Source organism: Aythya fuligula, chromosome 2 (assembly GCF_009819795.1).
Source record: "Aythya fuligula isolate bAytFul2 chromosome 2, bAytFul2.pri, whole genome shotgun sequence".
In the NCBI taxonomy this organism is placed as follows: Eukaryota; Metazoa; Chordata; class Aves; order Anseriformes; family Anatidae; genus Aythya; species Aythya fuligula.
In genome coordinates, this window is record NC_045560.1 from 157,543,292 (window position 1) to 157,570,313 (window position 27,022).

Below are 27,022 nucleotides of genomic sequence, written 5' to 3' on the forward strand. Positions count from 1 at the left end.
GCTGCAGCAAGGTGCCTTGTTGTGCTGACCACTGGCAAGTAGATAACACCGCCTTTACATCCTGTAATTCCCCACCAGACTGAAGGAAATGATTATATCGTTCCTACTAACCACTCCTCCACCCCGAGAGCTTCCTCTAGGCTGTTTGAAAGGCAGATTGCCCTGTTGTGTCTTGGGAGCAGACTCAGTACTGAGTGGAGTTAGCAGTTGTTAATAAATAGTAGCGCATTAAGGTGTCTCTACGGGTGATTTTCCTGGACTGTAATTACAGAGAATTGCCCGTTAGACTGGCCAAATTGCATAAAAGGAGCCCTCAGCTCTGCAGATACGCTCCCGATAACGGGGACCTATTAGCTTTGACATGAGAAGATGGTGGTTGTGATATGAAGGAAGCAAAACGAGGTACAAATCCTCCAGACAGCTCTTGCAATGACATGGGCTGAGCCAGGGAGGATGCCAAGAATGAAGTTGCAAAGAACTTGGTTATTGATGACACCACTGAGGGATTTTCATGCAGGGATCTCAAAGCCCTGCTCAGAAACTGGAAATAGTTTCATGCCTCCTCACTGCTCCTGTTTTGAGTTAGGTGAACCCTGTAGGGCTGCTGATAATGCTGAGCCCCCCAAAAAGCTCCTTTCCCAGGTGATTTGAGCCCACCTTCCCTAAATCCTTGCTCCTGCCTCTATTTTGGGGTCCACCAGAAAGAGCCTGTGTCCTGCTCTTCCTCTCTCCCCATCCCCAGTAGGATCAGTATTAGTGCATGAATTTTCTCCTGGGGCAACACAGGCTGAAATGTCTGAGGGGCAGAGCAGGCCCACAACAACTAGTGCAAAAAATACTGCTTCCAGGAGGTAAAAACTGAGCTTTCCCTTGAGCAGCTCCATCTGTATCTGTAATTTCTCTGTGGTCCTCAGCAGCTGGTGTGCTCCACTGCAGTTGGGTGGCTGGATGTCAGTGCTGTTTCGGTTGAGCACTGTGTGATGGTCAAGAGAGTATGAGCAGCACCTTCTTGTGCTGTCTGATGGGGTATGAACAGGCAAGGGCAAGGCTCTTCTTGGCTCTGCAGAGTCCTCAGAGGGGGGCACATGGCTGAGCTGGGTCAAGAGCCCACTGTGGACTCAGGTGAAGGTTTCATAGCATCACTCATTGTCAAAGTCCTCAAAAGTACTATATATTGCCCTGGAAGAATCCAAGAATCATAGAATGGCTCGGGTTGAGCCATTCGGGTCCCCATCCAGCCTGTCCTTGAGCACCTCCAGGGATGGGGCATCCACAACCTCTTTAAGCAACCTGTACCAGCGCCTCACAACCCTCACAGTGAATAATTTCCTCCTAATGTCTAGTCTAAATCTATCCTCTTTTAGTTTAGGACCATTCCCCCTTGTCCTGAACAAAGAGTCATTCTCCATCCTTTATATAAGCCCCCTTTAGGTATTAAAAGAAGAATAACCTGGATAACCTGGCTTGCTGCCCTTTGGGACAACTGCTGTCCTTTTTGTGCAGTGGTTGTGCTGAGGTGCACAACATGGCTGGTACTTCACCAAACCCCTTAAATATACCTATATATACACGTATAGGTACATACAGGCACCCCTATATTTTTGGAATGAGGCAATTATTTGGAAAGGGAGCCTTAAAGTGAAATCGAATGAAGGTCAGGTACAAAAGGAGCTAGTTGCTGTCTATCAGGTGAGCTTCTGCACCTAACCATGTGTGCCTTGGTGCCTGGAATAGGGCAGATCCCAATTCACAGCCCATGAAAGAAAGTTTCCTTTTGACCTGCAGCTGGTCGGGAGCCTGGGTGTGAACATTGCTTGGCTGGTGGGCAGCAGGAGCTGGAGACAACACCAGAGATGTATTGCTTTATACCTTCCTCGTAGCTTTATGCCTGCTTTTGTTGCCTGCATGCTGCCAGCAGAACCCAAAGAGCTGGAGCCTGAATGAAAAACCCAGAATCTAAGCGGGGATAAAAACATTTTCAGGATTTTTTTTCACCGATGACAAGAGTGCATCCCCCTCCTGGTTCACCCCTCCTAGGTTGTTTTCTTACAGCACTGACATACACCCCCTTGTTCAGAAAGCAGTTCGCTTTCATGAGTACTGGTAAAAGCAGTATTTTCCAGCAATTTTACCACCTCTTTGATAGCTCGCTGCTTTGAAAAGAGTTGTCCGACCAGCAACAAAATCAATAGAAAGTGGCTTTAAAAACTGCTGGGGAACTGAGAAAAGCCTTTAGTCTGTTGGTACAGTGAAGTGGTTTCTGAGCAGTTTTTGGAGTGCAGCATGCCATCGGGTCCAGTCTGTTCATAGAAGAGTCGAATGAGTTTCACTGCTCATGACTTGAGAGGGAGAAGTTGGTTGTGCGAAGAGGAAGGTGAGGGGCACTCTGCTCACAGCCTATGGGTACCATGGCAAAATTCATGAAACCAAGCTCCTCTGTCTTGTGCCTGATGATATAGCAAGGAAAAAGAACCACAAGCTATAGCCTGTAAGATTAATGCGGGGTATTAGGAAAAAATGTTTCCCTGGAAGAGTGGCACGGTCTTGGCATGGTCAACAGAAGTGCGCTGGGGCTTGCAGTCTTTGAGGGTTTCCCAGCATCATCTAGACAAAGCCAGCCTCACCCAATGTTAGTCTGAGTCCTGCTCCAAGCAATAAGTTGGATTAGATACCTCCAGATGTCCCTTGCAAGCAGTACTTCTGTAATTCTCTTATTTCATGAGGCTTTCATGTAAAATGTGCAAGAAGTCAGGCTTGAGACGACCATTCTAAGAAGCAAAACACATCTGCAAAAACAAAGCCCTAAACTCCATTCTCACATGTCTGCAGCTGATTTGGGAGAAAAACAAATGGTTTATTTTTTTCAGTGACTTTATTAGTAGGCTGATGTGCCTGTACAGATTTTGTGCAGCCTTGCTCGGTATCAAAGATGGGAAAAGCGAAAAGAACAGCTTGCTTGTAAGGTCTCAGGCAAACAGCATGGCATTAAGAAATACCATTTTTGACTTTGTTCTAATTGGAGCCTCTTTGACCCTGGAGCCAGGGCAGGGTAATGGAACAGGCACGGCTCAGATGAAGTCACTTTTTATGGTGTTATGCAGAAACTAAGAGATGGAAAGGGAGACATGGAGAGAATGCAAACAGGGGAGAGCCAGGGAGAAGCAGTGAGAGCGAGAAGAAAAGGCAGGAATGTTTCATGGAAAATGGCCAAAGTAAGGGGAAAAGGAAGACAAAGGAGAGAAGGTTAAAATAAATAAATAAATAAAAGGAGAAATGAAGAGAAGGAAAGGGAAGAGAAGATGGAAGCCAAGGGAAATTGTCAAGAAGAGGAGCGTTCTTGTGCCCTGCTACACAGGGTGATGCTGTGGCCGGGCAGCCAGCAGCCCTGGGCAGTGGTGCTCATTATTTCCATCCTCGCTGATGTCATTGATTGCTCCTCTCCTCCCTTGTCATGCCTGATGACAGGACAGTGGCCCTTGCGACTCGTAACCACCAGCTCTGTCCTGCTGTGCCCAGGCAAAGGTCTTCCTTCAGCCCACATGGGGCATGGTCTCACCTGCATTTTGGGAGGCTCCCCAAGGCCACCGGCAGCAGGCAGGGGATGGAGGAGAGGCAGTGATGGGCCACTTGGTGCCATCTCCAGCCCAGGCAGGACAAGGTGACACCCCATTCCTTGCCTGGCCTTCTCAAGGAACCAATTTCCCTCTTGGCTTCGGTGTCAGGGAGCTCCTGTAGAGCGCCTTGCTGTCATTTTGGTGGTATTGCTATTTCCTTTTAAACCAATCTTTTGGTTTCCTCTCTTCCTCCTCCGAAGAAATTTTTCCTTGCTTGCCTCAGATCCTCCAGCATCCAACCACCTTCTGTCAGGGGATTTAATTAGTCAGGAGAAATAAAACAAACAATGCTTCATTTGCCAAAGGGAAGGAGTGTAGGAGGGGGAAAAGAAGATGGGGAAGACAGAAAAACCTTAATAATGAAAAAAAAAAAAAAAAAAAAAAAAAAGCAGGATCCTAAGCTACATGGGCCTGAGCCTTTAGGACCTCATGTTCCCCAAAAAGTCTGCTCCTGCTCTTATTGCAGCCAGTGTTTTTTATAATTACCCATTGTTGTGATGCCAATAGGGCCGGACCAACCATCCCTGGACTCTTCCTTGGGAAGAGTCCTTCTGGTGCCCGGGGGTCTTATGGATAAAAGGATAAATTGGCAAAAGGATAAAGGAAGGAGGAGAATATTGGGGTCTTCTAGAGGGAGGAAGACACCAGCTATTGCCAACCAGCCCAGCTTCCAATTGGGGAAAGAACCTGAGGTTTTTGGGGCTGGAGGAAGTCGGAGAGGATGTGGAAAAGAATTAGGGTTATTGAGTTGTGAATATAGGGACAAAGTCTGCTCATTGTTAAAATCCAAACTCCTTTTCTCGTGGTGCTCTCAGATGGCTTAGAAATGAGTTATGGGTTGAGGTTTTTTTTTTTTTGCTTTAATGGAGCTCCTCCCTGACTTTTATCCAGTTGCCTATGAAATGCTAGTGAAACGAGACCTACTTAAATCAAATGTCACAATCGATGCTTGTCCCAGGCCACTGGTCGTGTGATGTGAACTCATGTTGCCAAAAGGGAGGAGCAGCGAGAGGAAAAGTGTTGGGAGGGAGCTTGGAGCGGGTGAGCAGAGCCCAGTCCGTGTCTGAAGAGTTCTTCTTCCCATTTTTTGCAGTCCTATATCTTTGAGGCAGGGTTGGGCTTCTGCAGGGTGAAACAAGGTAGAGGCGGCATAGAGAGAAGCTGTGGCTTTGTGCTGGGGATTGCGTTTCTCTCCATATCTGGATATCTCTGCATATCCTGACTAAATCACAGACTTCAATTCCCAGAGAAGGTCCCTTCCACACATCAGTTTGTAAGGAGCAGGATGCAATATTTCAGCACTCGGACCATCTGGAAGGTGTCCACTTTCAACTTTTTTTGATAGAAAACAAGTGGAAATGTTCATATTTTCATTGAGATGTCTTTCTCAGTGTTTAGCTAATTCTCAAAAATCCTGCTTCTAACTTTCCACAAATATTTGGCAGGAGTAAATTCCCTCGGTGGGAATAGAGTCCCAGCAGTCGATGGTAAAAATCTCAGCGATCCAAATCATAGTGATCCAAATAAGAGGAAAACTCAGTGTGTAAACTGAAGCCTTTTCAGGAAGCTTTAGGTGGGAGAAGATGCAGGTCCTTGCTGGGTGGATTGGGGAGGCTCTGCGCCATGTTCTTGCTGTTCATGCACAATTGCTCATAATTAGAGGGACTAAGGCATTGTCTTACATCCAATCCCATAATTTCAGCCAACTGAATTAGGCTCAGCATCCAGAACCTCGGTCTGTATCCAATAGCAGTTGATTCAGGGAGTCCCAAGCTTTCCATTTCCCAAAGGAAGCTCAGGGAGGCTGTACAGTCCTGGTAAGGTGATGTTTCTGGGCTAATAGGATCAGTGGGGTGTGAATATTGCAGAGACGTAGCATCACACTTGGCTTCCAGTTTGCAGTCATCTGTATCCCATCAGCTCTAAGTGAAAATCCTGCAACCAGCCCGTACTCCTTTGGGTACATACATGTATGCGCAGCTGGGCGTTCAAACTTCTGAATTCATCACTCAGTTTTCTCTCAGATCCCTTAAGCTCTTGTGCCAGCCTTCCCATAGCTCCCATGGGTTTCACCAGCAGGGTGCTGAAAGCTTTGTTCCTCATTAATTCCCCCCAGCGAGATGCAAAATACAAGAGGTGGCCTTAAGTGAAATAAGCAAGTGAGGAAGATCTTCTCAAACCCTTCAAACTGCTGGGATAATTTAGCTCAGATCCCAATCCCTTGCTATGTCAGAAACCATTTTATCTCCCTGGCCATAGTAATAGGGCTTGGTACGGAGCCAATCTTGTTTGTGCTCCCACACGTCTGCAAAATGCTTCACTTAGAGGGTCCCGTGCTGCATGGTGGGGCTCTGTTCCTCCGCCTCCATGCCAGCAGAAATCACTGGTGTGGAGATGAGAAATGTGCCAGGGATTGAGAGAACTAGGTTAGGAGAATTACAGCACCTATATATTTGTTCTTGATGTTGCAAGGACTGATGGCAGCAGATCCTTTGTGTTCAGACAGAGAAGGAGAACTGTTGCACAGCAGCATTTTCAGAAGTCCCCTGCACATGAAGAGATGCCTGGTAGTGTAAGGGTGGTGAAGTGATGGATGGTGTGACTAGATGCTGGGTCCCTGGGGGGAGTAGACAGCGTGTTTTTCCTTTCCGTGCCTCGTCTCCTCCCTTGCCAGATGGATGTTTGTAGTCAGTGGAAGATTTTCACCTTCTTTTCATCCTCCAAGCTTCAGCATCAGCCGTTCCCAGAAGAGCTCATTTGTAATCGTTCGAGTGTGGGCAGTGCCTCCTGCTTCTGCCTCATTAATTATCTTTGCACTGGATACAAAGGGCCCAATCCTCCTCTTGTAACCTGTGCTTTTACACCCCTCCCTGGCTACAGATATCAGATGTCACTCCAGACTTAACACCGTTGCATGTGGGAGCAGAATTGGGTTCAAACAAAGGTCGGGTCACCCAAAAATAGATCCTGGTCCTCTCTCCTCTTTATTTGTGTAGGTAGTGCGATGTGAAGGTCAGGTGAGTTGCAGACAATTAGGAGGAAAGTCCTTGCTGTGAAATCGAGCTGTTAGCATCTCCTCAGCATATATTTTTTTTTTCATTATTTTTATTCATTTATTTTTATTAGTTTTTGTTTTAATGTCTTACTTTCTCTCTTTCAGAACATGGAAAAGGTGCTGGTCCCTTCTGTCACGTTAATTGTAGGCTGTGGAGTATCTTCGCTGACACTTTTGCTGTTGATTATCATTTATGTCTCTGTTTGGAGGTATGGCTTTCATTCTCTTCTTCTCTTCTTGTTGGGGAAAGTAACTGTCTCTTGACCTACATGGATCCTGGAGGTTTTGCTGTCCTGTTTTGGGTGCCTGGTGCCTGAGGAAGAGCCCCTTTGTAATGAGTGGGTCCAGCAAAAAGTCATCACGGTGGCTTAGTTGGCATCACTCTTTGCTTTTCGTGCCAGAGAAATTAGCACAGTGAAATGAGTGCCACGACCCCATGTAGTCTCACTGTTCATTTTCAAAAGCTGTGTGCTGTTTCTGATGCCTTTATACACCCCAGGAAACCTCGTTTGCAGAGAGGTAGACACATGCTGCCTCCTGGCAAACAGGTTGCTTCAAGGCATCGTGGACTGGTCTTTGGTACCACCAAAACATCCATGATACGTTACAAAAAAGTCTGATCTGAAGAACTGACAGCACTTTTCAGGAGCTTAAGGATGTTAAATCTAGCAGGCTAAATAACTCTCCAATCTCGTAGTTATGTCCTGCCTTTAGCTTCAGCTGGGATTCCTCACTACATCCCATTTCAGGGAGCTCCTGGACACCTATAAGCAGGTCAGGTGCAACCTTAAATTGCGCCGATTATAGAGGCTGGCTTGATTTTGTGGTTGAGATGTATCAAACAAAAGTCCACGTTGGCCCATGCCCCTGTAAGATACATGCTGGTGGACTCTTGCAAGCACAAGAACCCAAGATTTGCATAGATTCTCCCTATGTACTGCGTCACACAAGGGCTGAGCTTATTATTGGAGACCCTTGCCTTTCCCAAATTATCATGTTGAGAGCTTCTTGACTCTAAAATAAACAAAATAAGGAAAATGAGAACCAGGTGAGCACCCCCGAAATTGAAATGGAGTGGCTACAGGGAATATACTGCTTGTGACCCTTTGTGAGAAGGGATTAGTCCGAGGCTCTTACCTTGTCCAATGACACCTCTAAGTAGGGAGGAAAGGGTCGATTCATGTTCGCATTATGAACTGAGATAACTTTTTCTACCCGTTGTTAGAGGAAAGAGAGAAGGGAGTAAAAAATGAGCAAAAAATGCACCTTTTTGTTAATACTGTGACAGTGCATAGTGGCTGGTTAATTATGGTGAGTGCTCTGAGCTGAAGACTGATCATGATAACGTTTATCTAGAACTCAGGTTTTTCCGTGCCTGGGGTATCATTGGATCTGCTCAAGTCCTTGTCCTCTCCTGCTTTTCCTCAGGCTGAGCAGCACTGGGCAGCGCTGGTAGGTGACTTACTGGTGTCACTGGTGTCAGGATCAAGTGGAAAGTTAGGAGAGAGGAGTGAAGAGCAGGTGTTGGTGCCTCACCCTCTCTTTCCTCTTAGAACTGAGTTCAGGATCTGAAACCTAAGTTCAGACATGAGGTTGAATCTGTTTGGAGCATGATGGAGTCATTTCGAGTAACATGCTATGTTTTCTTCCAGGAGCCTGCCCCTCAATATTTACTGTTATTGAGGCCAGGAAAGTTAATTGCCTTCCCTTTTTAATTTCTAATCGCAGCCTTGGTGTTATACCCATGCCCAAAACGATCAAGTTCAGCACGAACGGGGGGACATGTTTATGGAGGGGCTTGAAAGGGCATTTCTGATTTAGCAAGGGATGGATGTGCATTTCCAAGTGATCCTGAGACCAGATATATCTTGATTAAAGGGCTCTCTATCCTCAGTCTCTTTGTGTAAATATTTGTAAAGCATGATCAAGTGATCTCTAAAATTTCTCTTTGGTGCGCTGAGTTTGTTTCATTTCTTATCTGTAGATCATGTTTTCATGTTCTCTAAACTTCACAGCATTCCCGTGGCTGAGCCCTGAGCACTCTGTGTGTCCTTTTTATTTTAGGCATAGCTGCTGGACATGAATGTGCTGTTCTAATAATGGTCTCAGGAACATCATATCCAACATTCTCCTGGCTTTCACTTCATTTTGCCCTAGATGTTAGACAGTCTGCCAGACAACAGCTGGGGGATTGCTTAGAAGTGGGATCGTCAGTATTATTCCAGCTGCTAAAATACGGCAGATGTATCAAAGCAGTCTTATTTTATTCTGTGCAGGGGAGAAAATCCTCGTGCTCTGTCTGCTTGGTCTTCTGTGGAGTGTAGTCAGCAGAGCTCAGCTCTTCTGGGGAGCTTTGGCCAGGAAATTTCCCATTCAGAGCTCTGGACAAAGGCATCTGGAGCAGGCATACATGGGCTCAGCTTGAGCATGAACCTCTTGTGATGAATAGGCTCACTGAGTCTGACAGTCTGGAGACTTTCCCAGAATTTTGCCCAGCTAGGATTTGTTTATACATAGGAAGCAGAAAGAAAGAAAGGGAAAAAAATAAAAGGGAAAAGGAACATAGTAAAGGATCAGGATCCGGGGCAGAGTAAAAGGAAGGCAATCCCCACTTCGGGATCAGAGAGGAAATGAATTTGCCCCCCGTGTCCCATTGAAAACCCTGACTAAAAGATGTTTTTTAGTGACACCTACTCAGCCATCGGTGTAACCGGCATGAGCTTCTTGCTGCAAGCCCTCACTTGGATGTGGCCAGCTTGGCACAGCCTCCCTTCACTCTTGTTTCTGTCTGATGGCTGCTGGTGGCCTGTTGGTGGCCTCACTCCAGTTACCAGTAGCCAGATGGCTGTGAAATAGCTGCTACAGGTGGGAAATTTCTGGCTTTATCAGCAGCTGTGGCAGAGGGGTCAGTGATACTTAGGACACAGGAGTGGGGTGACCTCGGTACCTCCTGGCAGTGGTTGTCCTAGGTCACAGCTGGAGCCACGATCTACATGGGGACCATGTTCACCACCACCTGCGTGGGAAAGAGGGGAGATCAGAGAAAAACAAGATCTTCCCACTCAAAAGCTGATTGAAAATGAAAAATATGTGGAGAAGAAGAACTGCTCATGGATCAGAGTGGGTGAAAAGACTTGGTACTGTGTTTCAAATTAGCTCTGTACCATTCCTTCAAGCATCTCCTTGACCTGGTGATGCTTCAGAAGAACCCCAGTGGCTTTTCCATCCCTGGACGAGATGGAAACAGCGGTTCAACAGCCTCTGGAGTCAGAGTGCCCTTCGCACGGCATGGGGATCGATGCTGCTATTGAACAACCCTTCCAGCTGCTGCCAGCACGTGGGACCCTGCAGACCTTCCTCGCTGGCAGCACTTCCCAAACGCCATATCGCCAAGAGAGAGCCCCGTGAGGTTTTTTCTCTGCCTGTCCACTGAGGCCAAGGATTGATTTAGCGGTCGTTAGCGAGCTCTCGAGGGGCTTTTAACGCTCTCTTTCGATCCAGAAGCTCTGCTGCTGCTGGAGATGCCGAGGTGGCCCCCGTGGGAGTAGCAGGAATGAGTAAGGGAGTGCGGGGAGAAGGACATGTGTATGCACCGTGAGAAGCAGCCGTGAGTCAGTGTTTGCAGAGAGGAAAGGAGCAGAATAGGGACAGAGAGGGAGAGACTGCAGGGTTTTCCCACGTTCTCCATCTGTCTCAGTTTGTACGGGGCTTCCCCACATCCCACAAGACCTGGGCCGGAGCAGAAGCTCCCTACGTTTGCAATGAGTTTTTCCCAGCTTTGGTGGCTGCGTACAACATATTTGGGATATGTAGGCAGAGCCCATGTAGCTGCCAGGGGGTGGTGAGACAGCACTCTGCAGCAGCTCTGCCTTTACTGAGCTCTCTCCTCTGGCTAAACCCATCGAGACCTGTGATTTTTCCCTCTCTGTTCCAAGTTCCTAACTTCTTTTGCCAAATGGCCTTACAGTGATGCTGATGTCTTTCTGTGGAGCATCCCTGGGCTGGAGAAGAGGAGATGCAAGGAGAAAGAGCAAGTGTGGCAGCCTGAAAATATTTGGCTGTTAGGTCAGGCTACAGGATTGAACTAGGGAGGTCAGACCTCAGTTGGATTTGAACCTGGTGAGGGACATGCAAGGCATGAAGAAGGGTTTCTGTAGGTACGTTGGCACTAAAGAATGGCTCAGGGACACAATGCATGGGACACTTATCCTAATGGAGGAAGACACAGAAAACATCAATCTTCGTCTTGTTCTGCTGGCAAGGTTAACCACCAGGCACCCAATTTCCCATACCTAGAGGCAGAACCGGGGGAAGAAGTGCTCTCCATCACCAAGGAAGAGGGAGCTGAAGACCATTTCCATACAGTGGACATTTGTAAGTCCATGGCTCCAAATGAGATGTGTGGAGTGTGTCAAGGGAGCTGGCTGGTATTGTAGACCCATTATTTAACATCTAGGGAGGTTCGTGATGGTTGGAAGAAGTGTTACACCCATCTTTTAAAAGGGCAAGGAAGATCCAGAGAGTTACTGCCTGGTCAGCCTTTTTACAGCCTCTGGGAAGGTTGAAGAGCAAGTAGTTATAAAGCCTATTTCCAGGCAAAATGATGGTCAAGGAGTGATTGGGAATAGACAGAATTTGAGGAGAGCTTGTACCCGTTTTCCTTTTGAGGTGGGATGAGTGGTTTTACGGACAGCAAGGAGAAGTGGGTGGTGTACATTTTATACTTACCAAGGCTTTTGACATAGGTTCCCATAGCATCCTAGTGGCCAGCCTTGGGAATTGTGGGCTGAGTTGGTGGCTCTAAGGTAGATCAAAAGCTGGGTGGAGTTCATGGTGGTCATCAAAGGGCAGTGGTCAAAGGCTTGAAGCCTAACCAGCAGTAGGTTACTAGCAGCTTCTGTCAGGGATTGCTTCTAGGACCAGCACTCTTTAATATCTTCATTAACAACCTGGATGATGGGGAAATGGCCCCTTGGCAGTTTTTGGATGGTATTGAAACAGGAGGAGTGTCTGACATGCTGGAGAGCAGCACCATCATTCAGGACTTCAGCAAACTGGAGATATGGGCTGAAGAAATGCTACAGCAAAGGCAGATGAACACTCCTGGGACATGAGGCTTGGTTAGCTTGGAGAAGAGGAGGCTGTTAGGGAGAAGGCACAGAGAAAAAGGACTCAAACAACTCCCAGAGGTGTGTAGTGAAAAATCTAGGACCACCAGTTGCAGTGTGAAAGTATCCACCTGGATCTAGGGAGACCTGATCCTCCATGAGAGTGGTTAAACACTGCAATAAACCACCCAAAAGAGGCTGTGGCATTTCCATTCTTCCACATTTTTGAAACTTGATTGGACAAGGCTCTGAGAAACCTGACAGGACTTAGAAATTAGCCCTGCTTTGGGCAGAAGATCAAACTCCAGAGGTTTTCTTTCAGCCTAACTTATTCTGATATTGTGCTTCTACGTGGCACCAACTCACACCTCGTTGTTTGGAGGTCCAGGGATCTGGACAGCAGGGAAGCCTTTTGGTGGATGAAGGGAAGCATGGAGAGAGGAAAAGCTTTTTAGGGAGTAAGAAGTCTGAAAACAGCTGGTTTCTAACCCCTTCCATTCACATATCAACTACACTTACACTCAACTCCTTTCTTACTTTTTTTTTAACCAGGAGAGACTTCCTAAGTGCACACTAACACTAGCTAAACCACAGTGTTCCTACACAGACTTACCACATCCTGTTCCTACCAGGACAGAGTCCAGATCTCCATTTCTGTCTCCCAGAAGCTGATGGCTCTAGACTTGAGCTTGGGGCTTGTTTTGCTTTGCATGATCAAAGCCTAGGTAGATTGAAGGCTTGGTACCTCCCATCCCCAAAAGGAGGAGGATCCAGGTGATCCACAGCATCATATTGAGCCCAGTGAAATGGGGCGATCTGGGATCAGATGGGCTGTGAAAGGAGTCCAAGTTTTGTTTTGCAGGCAGCAAACGCAATTTCTAGCTGAGCTGGAAGCCTAAATTTTGGAGTGTGTTACAGGGCTGGGGTGAGTGTTGAGGAAGAACTACCCACAGACAAGGTTTCCATCAGAGCCGATGTAAGTTCAGGCTAAACCAGTGACTTTTTATATCCAGGAAAGTGGATCCTCAACCTTCCTGCTTATCTGGAGGGCAAACTCAGGTGGAAGTGAAAAGCAAAGCTTCGCAGCCTCCAGTTGATCTGAAGCATGGATCCCCCCTGGCACAGCACAGATCTGCAGTACATCCCATGCTAGCCAAATAGCGTGGCTGACTGACTCCTGCTGAAATTAATTAACAAAATTAAATTATCAATATAAATAGTTGATGTGCCGGAATATAGGAAATAATCCTGCATTAGCCTCCAGGGATGAGCTGTCTGGTTAACAGATCTGTTTCTAATTTCTAGAGACATTAGTTTCTACTCTTTAGTCATCCGGCATGCAGGCTGAATCACTGGGATTATTCACGTGTGTGCGATTGGTGTGGTCAGGTCCTGAGTTAATCCTTGAAGACTTGCGCTTTTGCAATTGCCTTTTAATTTTATTAGGTACATAAAAGTGCCTTCCAAGAAATCTTCTTCTGTAGCCAGTTGGTGGAATGAATTGTCACGCACGTACTTGAGCAGCGAGCTGACGCCGCGCTGCACCGTGCAAATCAGAAGTGACAAGTGGCTCGCTCCTGCAAGGTGCAGAAGGCTTCCTTGCTTGGATCCCTAATGTCCCGGACCCAAGGCCACAGCGACATATTTGGCCTAGTTTTGGGAAGTGCTAAACCTCTCCACCTGGGGAAAACAAACCAAAAAAAGCCACAAATCCTTCTCGCTTTTGGTTGCACTGTTAGGTTAAACAAGGGGAATGCTGAATGGCAAACACTTTGTTGTGAAGGTGCATGCTTTCGTAACCTGCTTCCATCACCAGCATGCTTGTGGCTCTTCTTATTTGGGACTCTTGCCATGTGTTGCGTGTATGCTTTCTTTTAAGCTCCTTTTCAAGTCCCCTTTCCAGTAAGCTGAGCTGAAGAAGACTTAACAGCACTCAGACCTGGTTTAGGAGGGGTTCAGGCTAGGGACCAGGCTGGCCCCTACGTTGTTGACTCATGCTCATGCCTCCAGCACTGATGGGGAGGATTGCGAGACCTGTGGGCTGAGCACCACGCCGAGCTCTCCTCCTCTTTTCCCCCTTGTTCTGCTCCATTTAACGCACAAGATCTGCAGGAAGGGGGCAATCTCTTGCCGTGGCCTTGAGTAGAGCCTGGCCCCATGCAACCTGCATCTGGTTGATGCCTTTCAAGGTAGCTTCCCGCAAGGTGTAACAGGGTGGATCTCCCTCCCTCTCTTCTCTTCCTGCAGGTACATCCGCTCAGAGCGCTCCGTCATTCTCATCAACTTCTGCCTCTCCATCATCTCCTCCAACGCTCTCATCCTGATCGGACAGACCCAGACCCGGAACAAGGTAGGAGATGCGTTGGTTTGTTGGGTGGTTTGTTTGCTTTTCCCCTGCTTTAGCACAGAAGCAATCCATCCAGGCAGCACTTCCTCATTTTTTCCCCCATCTGTTAATTAGCGACATGTCAAAGACACAACTAAATGGCAGATTTCAATTTTCTCTCTCGCTCACTCTTTGATAATTTGTCAGCATCCTCAGGGCTTTGATTAAAACCAATGTGATATTTTTGAATATCTGCCTAGAGTAGTTGGCACATGGCGCGCTGAAGAAACATGGCTATTTGCAAGGCTTTCACCATTTTTATTTTCCAAAAATGACAAAGAAGGACAGATTGAGCAAGGGAGAAAAAAAAAAAAAAAAGAAAAAAAAAAAAAAAAGAGAGAGGAAAATACTCAACATCTCAGCGTTACATTTAATTCTCCAGCAATTTTTATGCTCCAAGCTTAAAGCGTTCAGCAGATGTTAAGCAATGCAGCCACCAAGAACACCTTTCTTTGGCATTGGGAAGTGTCACCAGGTGCCCTGTACACATCGCTGGGCCTCTGGGACCCTGAGGGACTTGCTGTGGGTCTCGGTGCTGCTCCAGCAGGGAAGGCAAGGAGTAGATGTGGTTTTCAAGCCCTGTACAATGATGGCTGGGTACATGCCTCATTGCATCAGAGATCCAGATGGAGAGGTGTTGTGTTGCCTGGATGACTTTTCTCCAGCTAAAGCACTTTCTCTGCTGGCAGCTGGTGTACCCAGTCGCTGCTCGTCATGAATATTTTCCTGTCATACATCTTCCTCCCTCCCCAAATGCTTCAACCATCCGAACTACTCTGTGCAGGAAACTGAGGCCAGAAATGTCTTCCAGCTCATCCTGCTGCTGAAATCGCAATCAGGAATCAGAATCAAGTTTTTAATTAACAGCAACCAGTGACCAGCCAGTTTTGGTTTTTTGAGTCGCTACTTTGACAGCCAGCATGCTGTCACTTTTGGAAGTGTTTTTGCAGAGAAGCCCCAGGCTTTAATGAATCACAAAGCCTCATTGCTATGGAAGGCCCTTGGGGTCAGGGATGGGTTGTGTTTTGAAGGAAGCTTTACAACTGCTTGAGCCACATGTGGGTAGGAAAGTGTAGGGAGATGCAGCCAGATGGCTCTGTTGCTATTAAACCCTTCAGAAACTAGCTTTGCAAAGTAAAGCTGCCTTTCCTTGCCACCATGTTTTTCTTGGGGCAAGAGGTGGGGAAAAGGTGAGCTCAGCTTTGCTTTTCTTGCAACCCCAAGTGTGTGCTAGGAGCAGCTTCTCATAGAAAGAAACACTAAGAGATGCTCAACAAGGCCAACCATGGCTGGACCTCCTCTTTAGTTCTTCTTTTTCACTCCAGGATTGGAGGTGGATGCCTTCAACCCTCTCCCACCCCCCTCAGAGCACAGCTGGGAACCCAGGTTGCCCCTTGTGCTTCTTTTCACGTTGATGTGGATGCTCATCAGAGATGGTAGTGGGGATTCAAAGCTGGTTGCGGTTGCACGAGGCAGCTTAGCTCTTTGCACATACATATGCATGAAACACCCGAAATAGAAAGGTTATTCTTGGGTTTCCGCTCAGCCATCTAGTAAACAGTCACTGGCAGGGAACAGGGAAAGAAAACTATAGAGAGAAGAGATGAAGGAGTGTGAATTAGGAATTTATTCACATTCAATTATTGATAATGGAGCTTCCTAAAATGTTGGTGATTGATTTCTAATCGTAGTTACTCTGAGAGAATTTCTACAGTGATAGTTTTCTGGGAAACGCCAAATTCCCCCATCATTTCCATTCGTGGAACCTCAAAGGCAAGACTCCACGCCTAGATTTGCTAAGCTTTTTGAAGATGAAAGGGAAAAGGCTAAAAAATGACGGTCAGCACTAATGTGATACAAAAGAAATGAATGCTGCATGGACTGACCGTATCTCAAAGGCTACATGCTGCAAGGAACCTGATTTCTCTTCTTCAACAAAAACAAGGACTAATGGGGGACTCTTCTTTCAGGGGACTGGGAAAACAAGAGGGAAGACTCCCATATCATTCCCAAATCTGGGCAAAATCAGCTCGTTGATCGTAATGGATTTTTAATGAGGTCCATTCACAATCATTAGCATAGATGTGCATTTTTTGTTGCGTTCTCCTCCTCTCTTCTCCTCCCCTTTCCCTCAAAATTACCTGTTTGAGTAAAAACCCTTGGAAAATGTATCTCCCAGGTGGAGAATTGGAAGGCAGAGAGGTCTTTTCTCTCCTCTCCAAACTGCTGGCAAAGAGAGCAGAAAAACGTGCTGGTGTAGAATAAAATCGGCACAATAAAACTGACAGTTTCATTTGTGGTATTAGCTTAAAAAAAAAAAAAAAAAAAAAAAAAAAAAAAAAAAAGTTCTAAAATAAAAATATCTCAAAATACATTCCTGAAAGCACCCCATTTGTAGCTGTTTTACGTAGGTCTGTAAGCTGATGAATAGCAGACATATTTTGAGGATTCTTTTAAAATGTGAAAATTACTCAAATTATCACATTGAGCTGGGTTATTTGTACAGAGCTGTCATCCAGAAGCCATTTGTAGGCAGAATACCAACGGTTTCCGTGTCAAACACAAACATGGAATGAGAAGGCAGTCCCTGTCTCCACAAACTCACAGCCTGACTTTTATTCCCAGCCTCTGACAACTCCTGGCTCTGCCAGTGTATGGATCAAGAGCAATCTGATAAAATCGTGATAAAAGATGTACACGAGAGCTCTGTGCTGAAAGATGCTGCTGGATGGAAGAAGAGTTAGGTTCAGTGACCATAAACCCAAAGTCCATTTTTCCTGATATAACTCAAACCAGAGAAATTCTTCGCTGTAACCCCCCTTCCCTGACTGCCCTCAATGCCTTAAACCATTTTTTTTTCCATCCAGAGTCACTTTTATTAAAGTCTGTTTGCTTTCCCTTCTCCTTGGGAGTTTATTTCCATTGGTTTCACGTTCATTGAGGGGTTCCCATTCTCTGATGGTGAAAACGAAGCACGGCTCTGGCAGAGTTAACGGAGCGGCACCGATTTGTGCCGGCGAACGATTTGGCTTTGCTGCGTTAAAAAACAAAGACGAGCTTGTCAGCTTTCCAGCCCATCTCCCCAGCACTACAGGGTTGTTCTCCATAATGCATTCACTGGTGCTTTCCCCAGTTTAAGTTTAAATGGCCTGAGCTCCCTGCATTTCCTCCGAGAGATTTCCCTGCCGAGTGGTAGAGCACACAGTTATGAAATTTCTTTTAATGTCATTTCATTACAATTTTTCTTTGCTTTTTGTTTTTTCCTCTCTGCTAGTAGTTATGTGCTGTTGGACAGCTCAGCACCTCTCATGCTCAGAGTCCTTCCCAGCCCCTAGAAGCCACAGTTTTACCCAGCTCAATATATTTGCTCTGCAAAGAGTCATCCTTCCTGGCAGGGACCCCTCGGATTTGCCTTCCTCTGAGTCCATTACTGCGAAGCACCGCTGACACGGTGCTGTGCAAACCTTAATAACTGCTCCATCCTCTCTGAAAGCATTGGGGGTTTCCTCACTGGAAAATGAATGTGCCTTGCTAAGGGCAAACAGCACCACTATGGGCCAAGACTTCAATAAAATAGGGCATGGAGCTGGGACAGGGGAGGGTCAGGCTGGGGGTTAGGGAAAGATTCTGCACCCAGAGGTGGTCGGGCACTGGGACAGGCTCCCCAAGGATATGGGCACTGCACCGAGCCTGATGGAGTTCAAGAAATGTCTGGACAATGTTCTCAGCACACGGTGTGATTTTTGGGTGGTCCTGTGTGGAGCCAGGGGTTGGACTCAATGATTCTCATGGGTCCCTTCCAACTCGGGATATTCTGTGATCCTATAAAATAGTTAACCACAGGCTTGGAGCTCATGCTTAAGAGCAACCAGTTTCTGAGCAGTGCTTCAATTTAAGGCAAATGCTTCAACCGCAAGCTAGGTCAAAGCTCAAGGGGGACGCTCCCTCCTCCCAAAATGTCCTTTCTTTTGCTGATCTCTGTGACCTTCCCTTCCAGAGCCTGGTTTGGAAGCAGCCCTCCTCTGCCTGCCGCTCTCCTCTCTCCTCTCACGTGTCCTCCTTTCCTCCTCTCTCCAGGTGATATGCACGCTGGTGGCGGCTTTCTTGCACTTCTTCTTCCTCTCCTCTTTCTGCTGGGTGCTGACCGAGGCCTGGCAGTCCTACATGGCCGTGACGGGCCGGTTACGGAACCGCATCATCCGCAAGCGCTTCTTGTGCCTCGGATGGGGTGAGGATCATGGGTCCCACAGGGGAGAGAAAAAAAAAAAAAAAAAAAAAGCATTTTCCCATCCTGGGATGCAGAGCAGAGAGAGTCCAGGCCATAAGAAGGACCGATGCTCTACAGAAGGCTTGGCACAAGGGGCTTGACACCTCTGGGGGTGTCCAGAAGGGCTGGGATGGTTAAAAATGAGGAAAGCTGAGATGGTAAAAACTGAGTCCTATGTGCTGCCCCATCCGGCCCAGGGTGACACAAGAGAGATGAGCTGGGAGGGGGCTATGTGTCCAAGGGGCATACGGAGGGATTTCTCCTGCCATTGGGTCTCTTTTGCTTTCTCTCTCTTATTTCTCTCTCTCTGCCTCCTTCCGTGTGCAACCCGGGGAGAAGTGAGCTCTGAAATCCTGTCTCCATGGCAGCAGGGCCTTGCATAGACAAATAAACTCTGAGACCGGTGCAGATGCTTGTAACTAATTTTCCTCCTTCTGCCTCTTCCGTATGTTTAATTTATTAACCTTAAATGATGCATTCTGTAGGAGAAAACAAATGCAAGCCCGTAACCTGGGCTTTCAAAGCGACGACAAGCTTGTGTTGGAAAGCAGTAACTGAACAAAATGTTGCTCAAAAGCAAGCAGGAGGAAAAAAAAAAAGAGAGAGAGAGAGAGAGAAAAAGAGAGAGAGAAAGCACTGAGCTCCTGTATTAGGGGCTCGTTTTACTGCTGGAGTCAAGCATTTCACCCCAGGCAAGATATTAGCAATGCTTACCAAGGGCCCTGATGTGATTTATTCTGGCACATAAGGGGCCGTCCTCCTTGCAGCACCTGCATCCCTTGAAGTTTTCACCCCTGGCTTTTGCCTAGGAAACAAAATAAACTGTGTGACTGAAAGAGAAGGCTGGTATGGAACCCAAACCTGAAAGCACAGATGTGAAAAGCATGGGCTGTGGGTGCTTTTGGGGTTGGTGCATGTGTTCAAGTACAAATGATGTGACACAAGGAGCATCAGGCACATCAGATGCAAGAGACTGATAGCTTCGTTAGGTGATAAAAGGGATTTTTTTCATTCTGATTTATATACGCTGGGACAGATGGGAGTGTTAGTCAAGGGAATTTTGGACGAGTGACATCCACAATTGTGATCTGTACAGATTTTTTTTAAAAGTAGCCTACATGTGTAGAAGCATAATTTGCAGTGTTAGTGAAATGTAGTTATTCCTGGGCTAGGAAGCAGTGGCTGATAAATGATGCATAATAACATTTGGAATAGGTTAGGACATGAAGTGAAGAACACTCTTGCCTGTTAAGGCAGCAAGGGAATTCCAGATATTTAGCATCCTGCTTGGCTTCAGCTGGGATTAATGACGCCTCTAAGAGGGAAGAGGCTGAAAATATGTTTTAAAGAGCATAATCTGAAATAATTAGCACAATTCATGAGCTGATTCTCCCCCTTTCCCCCCTTTGCTTATTAACATTTTTCTAAGCCCTCGTTCTAGATCTCTGCCAAGTTCTCAGCTGCTGGCAGCTGTAGTTCATTGAAGCCACCGTGGTTTTCATCAGCACTGAGATTTATTCCCAGTTTTTCTCTTCTCCTCTCGGGGAAGCAACTTCGCCTTTCCAGCAAAGAGTTTTTAGCAATTAGAACAATTTTAAGTTATTTAGACGGGCAAATTGTTCCCTAGAAACAATTCCATCAGAACATCTAGTCCCAGTAAAGAAGGAATAATTTGGTTAGTCCTCATAGGATCATGTCGGGGCTTCAAATGGATTTTTAATGTCACCCTGGCTGAGTCTCTGAGTGGGTCTGCAGTTGTTCATAACAGTTGTGGCTCTTGGTAGTCATTTTTATCAAATGACCTTTTTTTAATGGGATGTGCTGATCGCATGACACAGTTCTCCTGCTGGCCTGGCAGAACAAAACTCTTCAAACCGGGTTTCTTGTGGAGTTAGGACTGTAAAATTCGCTTTTTGACTGTGTAGCACGAGTAGCTGCCTACAGGGACAGACCAGTTAGAAGCAGATTTCTTTCGGATAGCCAAGAATCTATTAAAATATGTTTTGATAATGCTTGAATTTATTTCTTTTTAATCAATCCCATGCAACTGTGTTTAGGCATTCATTTTACCTTTCTCCCAAGGCAGAGGAGTTCAGCAGCCCTCATTGCTATGCTCGTTGGCTCAGCTGCCTTGATGTGGCTACCTCCTCTAGCAAACACAGCTTGCACAGCTCCATTTTCAGCACAAGCTGGGGCTCCTTCCTACCCAGTCCCTGAAAGCTGACGAGTTCACAGCCCAAATGTGCCTTTCTGCATAATTGTCACGTCCCGGAGAAGCACTTTGTAAAGAACACGCTGCTATTTTTGGCAGAGTCTCAGCCAATTTTCCTCTTTCCAACGGAGCCTCTCTCATCAATGATCAACTCCCCAAAAAGCCCTTTCCCTGATGCCTTCATGGGGTGCTTGCTGTGGGGTGCCACTCCGATGGCATTGTACTGAACACTGTGCTGGTGGTATGGACAGGATGCCTGGTCTGTAGGCATGAAGGAAGTTCAGTAAGAGGGGCAAGAATTAATTAAAATGAAAACCAAAAAAAAAGACACATCTCGTAACCCACTGGACATCCCTTAACCCCTACCCATTGGTTCAGGCTGCTCAAACATGAGCAGTGCTTGGGAATTTTGTAGGGGAAGAGAAACACTTCTCTTTCCGATGACTCAAATGCTTCATATTCCAGCCAGCTTGGCCCTACACCACCCAGCTGGCTGCTGACCCTTTCAGTTAATCATCCATGCGATGGTTTTACTGCCGAGTGAGCACACTGCCAGCAGGGTTAGTGTTTGGGTGCTGTGTCTGGACAGCCCTCCAAACCACAGTTGCCTGCTGTGACCTCTACGGCGCAGGAATTAGGGTCTCGTCAAGGAGCACTAATCCCAGCTGGCTACTGATCCTGCTAATTCCTAATGGGATTTGCCCGTCTTTAGCATTGAGACAGCTTAATGTGGCATGGCGTGAGGAGGAGGGCTATAAAAAGCCCCACAGAGCCCTTGGTGGCTGAGGAACCAGATGTTACCAGCCAATATCCAGGGATTTTGATAGAGAAAGGGAAGAGCTGGGCTGAGGATAGTGAATCAGAAAAGTACCCAATCTCCTCTGTAGATTCTTGAGCAGTTTATCAAGCAGGAATAGGACAGAACAGAAGGCTATTAGCAGGATACAACATCTTTTTTTCTAGCTCAGAAGTGCCCGGGCATTCAAACACCCAACCATGTCAAAGCTTTTAATGATATTTCTTGGAGTTTCAGGCCAGCATTTCTCAATAACCTTCTCTGTCTCATTTGGGGTGAGATTTGAACCTAGGTTGTTCATATATTAAGAGCAAACATAGGTCTCAATCTCTGCCTTGCCAGCTCTTTTGGGTTGGATGGTGCCTGGATATCCCACCTGCAGGAAACAGACTGGCTTATCCATGTCCCTAAAAATAAAAGGAATTGATGCTGTGCATTTGAAAATGCTATCATTTTCCACACAACTGCTGAGACCACAGCAGGAAGCGAGCTGATTACAGCTGATGGCACTCACTTCATTAGCAGAGGTAACAAGGGCTTGTGTTTTTGGCTCTGGAGGTCCTGAATTCAGCCTCTGCCAAAGGGCCAGGCTGGGACAGATGGTGCTAGAATAACACCGGGAGGAACAGGGTATATGATATGCCTGAGCTGGTACAGACCTGCACGTGTGTTGCAATGACCAATTTTCTCATGTTTTCTTCTCTTTAGGGCTCCCCGCCTTGGTGGTTGCCATTTCCGTGGGGTTTACAAAAGCCAAGGGGTACGGCACCGCAAACTAGTGAGTACTGAGGCTTTGCTTCCTTTTCCTTCCCATCTAACCCTCTATCCTTGTCAAAATGCAGTCAGTGACCTGCAGGAGCAAAGGTAGGAGCTAAATTAGTGCCCGTGGCAGAGAGAAGCAGGAGCGATGAGAGCAGAAGGAGCATCCTCAAGCCCTCGGCTCATCGGGATGCTGTGCACTTCCCTCCTCCCCATCCAGATGCCCAGGGGAAACCTTAGGAGAGCCAAGTCCCCAGAGAGAGGACTGGTTTTGTGAACAGGAGCAGCCCTCTGAGTTCAGTTTGTCTGAATAAGAGGGACGTTTTCACCAGGGGATAAGAGTGCCACAGTCAGCAACGTGGATTTTGTCTGCATTTGCTTCTGAAGCATCCCTACGGGAATACCACCAGGGCTAGGTACTAAGCAAGTATTGTGTGTTCCTTTAAAAACAGCTTTGTGGGGAATGGGGGGATTAATTCTTCCATATAGTACATCATTTTCATCTAAGTACCTTTAGATAAACATAGCATTTATCTATTTATTTATTTATTTATTTATTTATTTTTAGAACAAAATGTGGAATATTTAAAGTTTGGGATGTCTAAAAATGAAATAACAGCCTCTGTGTTTATCTATGTAATGGATTGCTTGATTGGACTCAGGTTTTCCAAATAGCTCAGTTTTAGGCATCAAAATGTGGATAAGTTTTTCCAACCAAGTTTTTGAAAGCAATCTGAATTTGTTTGCTGAATCCCCCACTGGAAGCAGCTCAGTATTTACTTTTATGAAAACCAAGTTGTGTTTTTTTAATCTTTTTCTTTATTATTATTTATCTTTATGAAACTTTTTTATTATTATTATTATTGTAGTGGGGAAGAAAGTTGGTAGAAATTACAAAATAAAGCTGTGGAGAGGGAAAAAAAAAAAAAAAAAAAAACATTAAGGCAAGGCTGGAATCACTCAGAGCTGAGCATTAGTGCAACCTTTTAAAAAAGTAGTACTTTTTTCACTGTGTTGTGAAAAAATAGTACAGAAATTTTATGCAAAGTGGCAGTCAAAGGATATTTTACCTAGCAATAGATCAGGCCTTTCCTTATCCCATCCCATCATTGTCTAGAGCCTCGCTGGCCAGTTCTTTGCATTTTGAGTGCCTGTGTACAGGTGCTGTACCTGTCCAGACTGCCCTGCCCCAGCTTTTGGGGGATTTAGAGTCAGATTGTCCTATTAGTGAGGGCTCGGTGCTTGTTGATTGGCTCAGAAGAGGAGCCTGGCTTTCAGAGGTGTCACAGGTCCCAGATGCCCTTTAGCTTTTCTGTGAATCCAAATTCTGCTTCTAGGACACTCCTCCACCTAAGACCAACTCCTAATCAGGAGGCATTGGGGTAATGGGTGGAAGCTCTAAATATTTCTGCTTCCTTCCCCGTTTATAGACTGCTGTGAATTGGTGCAAAAAGCTTTGTGGATTCTTCCCTGTGAATGCCTTGGGAGGAAGGAGGGACTGTGCAGATGAGCTTTCCCTGCCTCCCTGCCCTGAACCATGCATGCCAGCATCTCCTTGCCCTAGGGCAAAGCCCTCCCAGCCTGCAGCACAAGGGCATCAAGGCACCACAAATGTTGCTGGACACCCTCTTTGCTCTCAGATTGGCATGCCAGCAAGGCAGCACGTTGACTTTCCATCATTCCCTGGGTGTCCTTAACCAGAGCAGCTCTCCTCTTGCTGCTAATCCCCTGTCTCCTTCCAGCCCTTAAATCTCTGTCACTCCTCGCATGCAGGGGCTGGAGGCTGCCTGCCTGGCAGGCCGGCTGGCTGCCTGTGACACCATTTCTTAGCTCTGCTGTCAGGGTGCCTGTCACCGAAATAGCAGGGGGGTTTTGCACCCTGGCAGGTCCAATCCAGTCCTTTATTATTCCCTTTCATGCTGGAGCCCAGTGGGTGGTAAAGCCGGTGAGTCTCAGCAAAGTCATTGAGGCAACAGTTCATAGAGAGCACATGTTGGTGCTAGGGCTCTTAATTAGGTTGTGCTGGTTGTGGTTGTAGTTTTTTTGTTGTTGTTGTTGTGATTTGTGGTAGGGTTTTTTGTTGGTGGTGGTGGTTTTTTTTTTTTTTTTTTTTTTTTTTTTTTTCTGGCTTGGAAGGATCATGCTCAGACTCAAAAGCATCAAAGAACTGAAAGCTGAGCTCTCCCACTACCCAATATTGGCGGTGTACGTACTGTTAGACCTTCTCTTGCCCTGCAAGCACCTATTCATCGTGTGCACACTTTCTGCCAGCTCCCATTCAAACCAAAGTGGGGAGGCACTTTCCCAAGTGCTCAGGCTCCCCTCTTGCCTATCCCCAGCCAGCTCCTCTGAAAACCCTTGTGATACATCAGATGTGTCTGCAGCAGGAGGTTGCTGGTTTCACGAGGTGCTTAGTGAATTTGGACACATGCTCCCAGCTCTAATCCACTGGGAAAATCTTCCTGGGATGTTCTGTGTCATTAATGCCACAGTTTGCAGAGCACAAGCATGAGAAATAGCTTTTGGTCAGATGTCTGTAGCTCTGCCACCATCTCACAATTCCTGCCATTGGCTGTATCTAGAGCAAAAGGTAAATTGAGCAAATTTAGGTGTGCACTAGAGCCCAGCACTACCCCAGGAAGCGTGTGTGACCCTACAGGCACTGATTGAGTGTTCTTGCTCAACTCAATCGGTGCATTTTAGTTCACAAAGCAAAAATCGGTGTGGACCAAGATAGACAGGATGCCCCTACACCGCAGTACAGTCACACTTGTCCCTGCTTTCCTGTTAAAGGGGCATAAAAGCTTTCTTCTATTGATGTGCAGGTGGGTCTTGGTTGTACCTCTTCTCTAGAACAAAGTCAATATTATGTACCAGGAATTTCAGAGCTGATCTCCAAACCTTGAGGCTGTTCAGACAGGAACTAGATGTAACCCTGTTTAATGCTGGATATATATAAACAGAATATAGACCTGGATCTCAGCTTGTCCCAGGGTTATTTTGGTTTGTGACCACAGCAGGAGTGTCTGTGGTGGTTGCAAAGCTTGGAGCTGGAGCTCAGAGGCACTTTTAGCTTTCTGTCTAGCTGGAATAGGGCATGCACAGGGTATTTCAGATGGGATGGCCGGCTTTCAAGGCACAAAGTTTCCACCTTGCAGAAGGAACCACAAGATGTTAACCACAACGTGTCTCTCCCTGTGATGCAGGGGATGAGATCTGACATGATAGACCACAAGGGACTTCACAGTGTCCTTCAAAACTTCTTCCAACCCTGCAGTTTCTGGATCATAACAGTAGTAGTAGTGTGATAGCACACAACTGCAGCAGCCTGGGGGTCTGTTCCACAGAGACTTGGTGGTGGTCAGAGGCTTGGCCACATCTCTGAGCTGTAAATCAGGGAGCTCAGAGGCTGCTTGGTGCATGGGAAGGCTGGAGATATAAGGATTACCCTTTATCTGGCTGGACTGGGACACCAAGTTGGAAGAGGCAGAGCTGTAGGGGATAGTCCAGAAGGTCCTGCTCAAAGTCAGCTCTTTGCAGGACCAAGACCAAAGCCTTCCAACCTCACAGCTTTGCCACAGCAGACTCTTGGATGGATCAGATGTGGTGTGAAGAGGTCTCGGATGCAAGAGCTGATACCATTTTGGGAAGCCCTGCTTGGAAATGGTTGTTGAGCATTGCTAAACCGCTCCCTCCCTCCCTTCAACTGGTGATGTTATTTAAAAGATCTCTTGAGAGATCCCTTGGCAAGTGCTAGGAAGCCTCGTTACACCATGCAAACATGTCTGTGTCTTGCAGGGATGAGGCTAAAAGCATCTCCACAGGACTCATGTGTTGCTGGAGTTTGCTGTCAGTTCTCCTTCTCCAGAACTGCTTTTTCCTCTCCTGCTGTCAGCCACCACCTCTGACGGCTTTGGAAGGAAACATAGTGGTTACGAGCTGTGACAGGGAGGCCAGGCAGTCAGAAAGGATGAGGCTGGTGCTCAGTGATGTGTGAACTTGCCTTCAAAAAGCTCATAGAAAGCCATCCCTGCACTGTGTCCTCATGAGTATAGGGCTGCCAGCTCCCTTCTTGGGGTAAGCTACATCTTCCCTTTGTGACTAGAAGAGACCTGGTAAGCTTCATCTTCCCTTTGTGGCTAGAAGAGACCTGGGAAAAAAAAAAAAAAAAAAAAGAAAAAAAAAAATCTTTAAGACACTTTTGAGCATCAGAGCAGAAAGGCTGGGCAATGGCAGGTAGTTGGGAGCCCCCTTCGGTTTTCCCCTTGCATTCATGAAGACTTTTTCCAGCTCTTGCAGTGCTCCAAATCTTCACTCCTATTCCCTCCCTCCCTGCCTGGTTATTTGTTTTATTATCCCGTTTATTTGTTTTATTATCACAGCTGCTCAGACAGTTTCTGAAGGAGCAACTGGCTATCAGGAAGAAATCAGAATTGATTAAATTACCATGTTACAGCTTTAATTTAGAAACAAACAAGATTCAGGCCTTGGAGAAAAACAGAAGGTCCTACTTCCAATTTCCAGTTTGAATTATTTTTTTTTTCCCCAAACATTCTGTGTTTTAAGGTGAAAAATAACGTTTTTTTGCAAGTCAGAGCTGATACGAAAACATCAGAGGTTGATATCCAAAACTGAAATGTTTCCAGGAAGGCTTTGTTTCCTGGGAGGGTCTGAAAGGCAGCATTTCTCCTGATGCAAAACAAAATGAGATGGCTGGGAGTGGCGGCACGTACGTGAATTACTGCAGGGTTAGCTGGGCTAAGAGCTTGCAGAAAGTCCTTGCTCCATTGCAGTTGCCTGCTCTTACACATTTACATTGGTAAAT

At 46.5% G+C, this 27,022-nt stretch overlaps 1 protein-coding gene across 9 annotated transcripts in view; it reads left to right on the forward strand.

The window, feature by feature from the left end:
- ADGRB1 (adhesion G protein-coupled receptor B1) overlaps positions 1-27,022 on the forward strand; it is a 256,252-nt gene that overhangs the window by 185,783 nt on the left and 43,447 nt on the right. For all 9 annotated transcript variants that reach the window (XM_032182289.1, XM_032182293.1, XM_032182292.1 and 6 more), the window contains 4 exons: positions 6,775-6,878; positions 14,025-14,127; positions 18,241-18,391; positions 22,147-22,216. In XM_032182289.1, the coding sequence (XP_032038180.1) occupies positions 6,775-6,878; positions 14,025-14,127; positions 18,241-18,391; positions 22,147-22,216 (428 nt within the window). The remainder of the gene's footprint in view (positions 1-6,774; positions 6,879-14,024; positions 14,128-18,240; positions 18,392-22,146; positions 22,217-27,022) is intronic.